Source organism: Eurosta solidaginis, chromosome 2 (genome assembly GCF_040869045.1).
Source record: "Eurosta solidaginis isolate ZX-2024a chromosome 2, ASM4086904v1, whole genome shotgun sequence".
Classification (NCBI taxonomy): domain Eukaryota; kingdom Metazoa; phylum Arthropoda; class Insecta; order Diptera; family Tephritidae; genus Eurosta; species Eurosta solidaginis.
Genome location: NC_090320.1, coordinates 68,071,420 through 68,080,251, shown reverse-complemented (window position 1 = coordinate 68,080,251; position 8,832 = coordinate 68,071,420). Strand labels below are relative to the sequence as shown.

The window sequence follows — 8,832 nt, the reverse complement described above, 5'->3', positions numbered from 1 at the left end:
TCACGAACTGCACCGATGCCTTCCCACCACACAGATAATTTGCAGTCCACTTTTATAGACTTGGAGAAAGAATTGACTAAGCCTAAGTCTTTTGACAAGTCTAGTGCTACGAGTACTGTTCCATGGTGGTAATCATAGTTGCATACTTACCTGCGCATATATCAAAGTTTTTGAAGCTTCCAACATAAAAGTTCTTAGAAAAACAATTGCAGTGTAATAAGTGCAACTTTTTAAACAATTAATAATATTGATCCTTCAAGTTTACGGTTAGTAACATTGATTACGATATCTTCAGTAACATTTTTAGTATTAACATATGGGCTTAGACTAAGTTATTTAACTATCAACGTAAATGATTTGATCGTATTAATGTTATGTTAGATGTACAGGGTGGGACACTCAAAAGCGAACTCGTAGAATAGGATCCGAGGCATAAGGAATACAACTGCAAGGATATCCTACGGAAATAAAACAACAAAATAATATTTTTGTTAATAAAATTTTATGCTTTATTGAATATTTGTTGCTTAATAAAACTAGATACACTGAAGAAAAATATATTAAAGTTTTTGAAAAAGTGCATGTTTGAAATCATAAAATGATTTGTTTAATTGTTATAGTTTGGTGTTTAAGTAAAAGATAAGTAAGTAAATTACAAAAGCTGAAAATTTCGAAATTTCAAAAGCTTTTTACATATTGTGATGTTAAAATGTGTTGCGTAAATTTACAGATACAATTTATTTGAGCAAGCGTATTATAAGCTGTGTTTTTTTACATGTATATACATATACACTTAAACTTTATATGGACTGCTAAGTGCATAACTTTATCTACACTTATGAAATTATTGTGCAGACAATTAAAACTGCTGAATTATATTATGCATTATACTCAGTTGCAACTGAAATGTATCTCTATATTTTATCTCTATGCTATTCGCCACTTCTGTGACCGAAAATTGTGTGTATACCAGCCATCGGCAATTTTGAAAATGCAGATGTGTTAGTGAAAGCACGATGATTGCGTTCATCATTTGATGCATCGTTTTGTGTTGTTTATTCGCTCCTTAGCAAGCGACAAGACAAAATCGCTTATTATTTTTTTTTCAAGTTTGCCAATTCTAATCAATAAAACAATGGTTTATCCTAAGGTTAATTTTTTTTGCAGAATATACATCACCTAATACATAGTTTTATTTACAAAATATGTACTCCTAATATACATATGGACAACATTCGTCAACATTGCGAGCGACGCACAAATGGATGTTACTATGCCAAATGCTCCGCGACTACTAAACTAAAGAGAATAAGAATACGTGTGAGTGGTTAAATAAATAGCTACAGAACAGGGTGTGCCTAAAATCGGAGACACACAGCTCTGGTGGCCATAGTGTATAACATATGGCTGAATTGGTTGCGGTGAATAGTGGACACACACCATTTGTAGAGGTGATACATAGAATTAGTGTAGAGGTGAAACATAGACACGTATTTCAGTTACATCTGAGTATAATGCGTATTAAAATTTAGTAGTACTAATTTTATGGGCAGCAATTTCAGAGAAGTATTTAAAGTTTGAGGCTTAGCAGTCCATATAAAGTTTAAGCGTAAAAATCTATAGATATAAAAAAAACACAGCTACTATCACGAACAGAGGTGTGTGTATCCGCTACTCAGTACACCCCGTTTTGTAGCGAATTATTTAACCACTGCCACTAGACGGGTCTTCTAGATATTATCTAAGTGATGATAGGGGTTTTTTACGCGCAAATGTAGATGTATATACATGTAAAAACAACAAGGCCGCAATAAAGTATAGAAATTGCTCTCAGTGTAGATTCTTATCACAAGTTATACATAAAAATTTATGTGTACATAGATTGAAAATGTTTCTTAAAATTAGGTATTTTGTGTCCATCCGTAAGAAATTGTGCTTTACCATATATTTATATATTGAAATAGGCATTAAAATTATTTGCAGTGCATTAAAATTTCGTATTTCATTTCAATACATGTATAGTGGGAAACTGGTCCAAACTACTTGGCCTATGCTATTTATAACAACTGCATTTCAAATAATGTAAGAGAAAAACAAAAACAAATTAAAGCGGAAAACCCAGAAAAAGAAAGAAAATAACTGAAAGAGCAAGGAAAGAGATGATTCGATGACTTTTTGTTTTGTTAATTATGATATATTTTAGTATTGTGAAATTATTTTGTATATAACTGTATATAGTACATGTATATCTACATATATGGCAATATCAATCTAGCTAAATATGTACAGTGGCGGACAAAATTCAACATACACCCACTATTTCCGCTGCATTGAAAGACTAACAATTTATCTGAAAAATGAGATTATACACTTTTATTTTAAACGATCTTCTTTTCATAATAAACTAAAAATATTATTTAATTATCATCAAATAGCAAAGTTATGAGAAACACACATAAAAACAACGTTGACGAAAGTCTACATACACTACCCAAGTAACCCGTTTTAGCTTCACTTATAAATATTGTTTTTTTTACTATTAAGTCGTTCCACCCTTTGCGTCTATAAGAGTTCGAAGCCTTTGTGGCATTGAGGCCACTAAATTTGTTAACTCTGCAGGTGCTATACTGTTCCTTCTTTTTATCGCCAGAAACCTGGCTTGGTGCATCAAATTGTCTTCGAGCATAGTAGAGAAGCAATACCGTATGCTTTGGCTCGTCATCCATTAAAAAGATCCAACCTGCACAGAGCTCCAATTCAGCCAGCGATGGTTTGAACATATCTTGCAATAAAGGCTTGTATCTAAAATTATCTATATTGCCCTTAATAAATGTAATTCTACCAACTCCAGGTGCCGCCACAGCTCTCCAAACTATAACACTGCCATGGTGGAGGCTTCACAGTTGATAATCAAGTGCAATACTTTTATTTTCTTCCATTGCTACCGAAAATATTGAACTATGACTCAACGGTAAACAAAGATGATTGCTTTCGTGATTTCCAAGCGAAGTTTACGTTTTTTTTTTTCAGAAATAAGAGCCTTTTTGCGTGGTGTTCTGCTATTAAAGCTATTCATGTGCAGCGCTCTTTGAACTCTTCTTGGATGGTCACAATTGTCTGTTGAGTTTGCCACATCGTCGGCTCATTTTGGAGCAGAAACTTTTGCATTTTCAAAAGTAAGATGATGTCTCGGCGAGATAGTTTGCTAGGACGGCCAATGCGCTGCTTCTTTTCGGCAGAGCGACTATTCCCAAAGTTTTTTACAATTGCCTATACTGTTGCTCGATTCATGTTTACTATTTTGCAATTTCATTCCATAACTTTTTTCTTTTCTGGGCTTGTCCGCCAAATTTCTTACGTCAACCCATATTTCTTTTGTCGAGGCATTGTAGATGTTTAAGGCCCGGTTTTTTAGTACAAGTTCAACACAGTTTGTCAGCTAAACTACGCTTAAACATATTCGGCAGTTTTCCAGTCTATTTTAACTTAAGTTTAAGCAGAGCTTAAGCGGCCGCTCTGACAGGGTTTATTTCCCACAATAAACAGCTGTTGGCTTTGGTGGTACCACCTTGGGAAGATTTTTTTTCCAAAGTAGGATATAAACTTGTGTTGGATCCGCATTTGAATTTGTGCCTTTCTCAAAATCTCTGAAAGGTCGGAAAATAATTTCAGAATGACGTTGGAAGTCAACTCGAGAACTATACATTGTACAAAATTTCTCAAAGGTTGGATAGTAATTGGAGAATGAAGATGGATATCAACTTTATAATTATCTGGTTTAAGAATAATTAGAGCATGATGATCCAACATCAGCTCCGGAACTAGATATATATTTCTCAAGGCTAGAGACATATTTGTTCCATGTTCGTTGGGTAAACAAAATCCAGCTGTTGCTGTATCTACAAATTATCTAGATAATAAAAAAAACAGTGTTGCCGTACAAAAAAGCCTACCCCAAAGGCGGCCTTAAACTGTGACTGAGAAACTGTTCAGTAGTTTAATTTTGACCAGAGTTTAAGCAAACTTAATTTATGCTTGGCTTAAACAACTACTAAACAACCGGGCCTAACTGATCTAACTACAACTCAAATCAATATTAGCAAAGCAACAAACATGAAAAAAGGAATAAGCTAGGTAAGCAGTACTTCACGGTTAGTACAACACTAGTGTTGGGAACTATCGAATGAAAACTATCGAGTTATTCGATAGTTCACTCATTTTCTTTCATTCGATAGTCATTTGAAATTCGTTCATTACTAATTTTTCGAATAACTAATTTTTGGTATGAATTGAGAGTTTTTCTCCAAAAATGGCAATATATGCAAAAAAAATAAAAATTTTAATATTCTGGAAACACATAAAACTTAAATGACCATCTACGCCGTAACGATCCGTCTTCCTCAGAATAAAGAAATGTAACTTCAGGAGAAATAGCGCCTGCAATTTCTGAAGAGGAAGATAGTTCAACTTCTCTCTCGTCAAGTACTGCAGTAAGTACAGAGAGCACTTCTATAACAGTACCTCTCGAAGACATTTCCAATAGTGGATGTTTGAGAAGGACTTTTCAAACAAAATTATGTTGTTGAACAATACAGATAAAAATTCATTTTCACTAATCTTCTGTCCTGTTGTTGTTGTTGTAGCGGCATAAAATCTCCCAAAAGGTTTGGGGGAGTACTGACATATTGCATGTAAATAATTGAAGCTAAATTTACCCCATTTTAGTCACATTCAACATTTTGTTTTATATAGGTTTTTACTTTAGCAACCCCGGGTGGTAAACAAAACAATCCAGAAATTGTTCCTTTGTATAGTAAATGTACTACAAAAAACATCGGTACTGGCCTCGGGCTAGCTAAAGAGCAGATCAAATGAATGAATGGAAAAATTCATTCGATAGTTAAAACCATCCAGTAACTAACTATCGATAGTTGAATGCATTCGATAGATCCTAACAATATACAACACAGCATATTAGAATGCAAGCTAGGTAACTGGTGCTGTATGTACACTTTGTCACCACTAATATTATGTTTTTCCACCATAATTTATTTGCTTCATCTTTAAGGACGTATTTGTTTTGGGTAAAACGATTAAAAAAAGTGTTAAAACATAACTGCATGTACAAATTTTTTTGCAATGTTTTTATCTTTTCTAAACTAAGAAAGTAGGTGCTGTAGACTTCTGTCCGTCACTGTATGTTGATTTGGTTTTATGATACAAATATAGAGAGCTGGCGCCTTATTCGCTAACTGTGAGTTTTAAAGTGTACACAAGAAATTGTGTAAACTTTGAAATTCTGATTCTGTAAAGCAAAACTGTGAACAAAAAACTCACTGATAAAAACTTCGTAAGTTTTCGGGACAGCCAGTATACACTATTGTGACATTCAAAACTCATACGCACTGTTGCAGAATGACTTTTTTGTTTTCGTGGCGTTTGATGAATATTTTCTCACTGACATAAAACTTTTACATTCAGCGCTCATTCAGCAAAACAATGTGCACCATAACTTACAGAATCGCATGAAAATTTAAAGTGTAAATTGTGTGTGCAAATGAGTTTTCAATGAGTGTACATTTTCCAGTTTTTCACAGTTAGGGAATTACCCCCTGATTCCTTTTCTTCTTCTGTTCACCATTACCACCATTTGACATGAACTGTGTTTTCGCATTCCCTTTTGAAACAGTGCTACCGTATCCTTAAAACAAACGATATTTTTATTTGCTGATCTACTTGTCTCTTTCTTTCAATATCTTAGTCAATTTTTTGACGTTCAGTAAGCTACTACAGACAGGTATTGAAAGCATCGCCTGTTCAAAAACATACAAGAACTGTATCTGCCCGAAAATATGTACATATCTTGCTTGTTTGTTATCGGTTCAATATAGCGGTTGTTCCGAACTTGACCTAACGCAAACATACATCTATTTCTTTTCCACTATTGGATTTTAAGCCATTGCTATAACAAGCCATATAGTTGAGTGGCTGAGAGCATTCCCCTCATTTGACCGTCTTGCGAAGTAGTGGTGGCTTTTCATAGCAAATGACGCTACCGCTACGAAGTGATTGATAAGCCAAAGTTTGGTAACACAGATACTCTGATTTTACTGATATTCTAAAAGAAACAAAATGCTGCGACGTTGGTTCCCATGGGCAGATGCCTCTTGAAAAAATAGAGTTAAGTTGAAAAGGCTGACAATATTAACTACTTGAGCTATATAACCAAGTTTCGACACACTTCCAAGGGCAGGGCAAGAAAAACATATGAGGTGATATCGTGATTGTCGGTTGTTCCACGAATATCCTTCCTCCTAATAAGCAAAAAAGTAAAGTATATGTTGTACCCAGAGCAAAAGGAAGGCGTAGTGACAATGCCAGAAATGTTGTAGGGAGCAAAAGAAATTGTTTATCAATGTTTTGCAGAATTGTTTTCCCATTTAAGAGGTCAAAGTTTATGAAGCATTTTAGTTGTGTTTGAATCAGTTCACACCTTTTAACAACTCTGTAAATACTCCAGACAAATATACCCATTTCAAAACTATAACTTTGCCTACGCGGCAAAGCTTTTCCAAAATTTGACAATATCTCTGACAACTAACACAGTTTATGTCAAATAAGTTAAAGTGATATTACCTTGTTTTGTTGTATCGTGATTAGTTTGTTTTTAAATTTTGACTAAAAGTAATGCTGAAAAAAGAGCCTCACATATTTTCTTAAGTATATTGTTATATATGATTTGAATGGTGTACCACTAAAGCCATTGTGATATTACATACATACATACATATATACAAACACTAAGCATAGCGTTCTGAAGCCATTACCCAATAAAAGAATCTAAAACATTTCAACTTGCCTCGCGGTTTACACTGCAAATGTTCTTTTATATATTGACATGGGCAATGGAATTGCCTACAATGTCGTCCTGGTTCCATTGCTGATACTTCTAGTATACCACGTAACGCCTCCATACCCCAACGTTCGGCATATCGTAAGAAAAGTTGTGCGCCACGCTCCTGCCGATGTGAATTGGATTTTGTTTTTTGATTTAAAATTTTTATTTTACAACAATAACACAGAACAAATGTAGGTAAATAATTGAATGGATTATAGAAAAAGAACTGGAAGTAAGTTGAGTGCAGCAGAAATGGGAAAAGTATGCAGGTTTTGAGTATTAGACATATACAAAAATAAGATTTACATGAAAATATGTATGTATTAAACATGGCAAACGTACGTTATATTTGAAATACAATAGTGAAATACAGTTATCATGAACGGACTATGACTTTTCATGTTACACTTAAAAAATCACACAATTTCTTACCGATGTATTAATGCTGCTGGGGATTAATTTACACAATATCATTTTATAACAATTTTGGTCCATAAAATATATACATGTGCACGTTTATTGTATATAAGGGTGGTCCTTATAAATCAAATCAACAATTTTTTCAGTCCCACTCCTTGTGACTTGGAAACGGTTAAGGCATGTTGTACAGTGATTCAAGCTCTGATTTTCATATTAAGACTTAATATTGTAACGAATTTTGGGAAATTACTGATAATTATACATCTTCTGCTAACGTTCTAATCGCTGAACTGTCGAATAAATAACTGCAATATTCAGTATTGTAAAATGGGCTTTTTTGTACCACTTTTGGAGTAGTAATGCACAATTATAATTCATTAATAACGTGATTAAATCCAACTAACTGACACTTAGCCTCGTTCACCTACTCCTCATAAGGTCAAGACTTTTCACGAACATGCCTTCTGAAGCAGTTGTATCTCATACTTGGTTATTTAGTTATATGTGTGTGGATGTGTTAGTAATAACTTCTGCTCTTAGCTAATGATAACGTGATGTGTATGTGAAAGAATATCTTTTCTTCAAGCTGCGGTTATGTGTATGTGTGGCTGCTTCATACATAAATGTGACTGCATGCTTTAATGAGTAAATTTACATAAGTGTGACTGCTTGCTTTAATGAGTACGTTTACATAAGTGTGACTGCTTGCTTTGTTGTTGTTGCGCATTTATTTTGTAGCAGCATAGTGATGTATAAAACTGCTAATATTCGCCATTATATATTAAAATCTGAACTTAATCCACTGTGAGACACCACTGCACCGTTTCTTTTCGTAACCAACCTCAATATGTGATATCGCTCACTATAGGTACTGAAAATCAAAAATTATACAATTTTAATTTTTTGGGTCTCAATAGAGCAATTTTAACCTTGAAGCCCCTGCCACAAATTTTTCTTCGACTCCAATCGAGCCCAACAATTTATATATGACATTTTTTTACCTAGATACTGAAAAAAAATTGTTAATTTTATTTATAAGGATCCCCTACTGTACATCTTTTTAACTTGATATATGTAAGTATGTGTTCATACATACATATCAAAGGTCCCTAAGTCCTCCTATGACATTTCTTAGGTTTTGTTGTATTATATAAAAGCAAACTAAATATTCTGCAGCGTAAAATACTTATGTTTAACCTTTCTTTTATTTTTTCTTTGCAAAACATTTTTCATAATTTGAAAAAATGTAAACAACGGTACATCGGGTTGGAATCGGTGACAGCTGTTTCGTATATGCCCTAACGGGAGTGGGCACTTCCACGATAGCTTATTCTTTTTTTTCTACAGCTTACTCTTATGGAAAGCTCAGAAATAAGTTGTTTGAATATCCCTAAAATTTGATTATTATGGACTTATGTGGCTGTTCCATCTTAAATTGAATTTTAAATTATTGAAAGCAATGTTATGACTTAAAAATTAGCAGATTAATATTAGGTCCCTTTATAGAATCCAAA

The 8,832-nt window shown here is 33.7% G+C and overlaps 1 protein-coding gene across 1 annotated transcript in view; it reads right to left on the bottom strand.

Moving 5' to 3' along the window:
- Nucleotides 1–260: 260 nt before the first annotated feature.
- LOC137239864 (uncharacterized) overlaps nt 261–8,832 on the bottom strand; it is a 54,403-nt gene continuing 45,831 nt past the window's right edge. Inside the window, exons 6-7 of the mRNA XM_067765611.1 lie at nt 6,860–7,019; nt 261–458 (exon numbers count right to left, since the gene is read on the bottom strand). Coding sequence (XP_067621712.1) covers nt 400–458; nt 6,860–7,019 — 219 coding nt within the window. The 3' untranslated portion in view covers nt 261–399. The remainder of the gene's footprint in view (nt 459–6,859; nt 7,020–8,832) is intronic.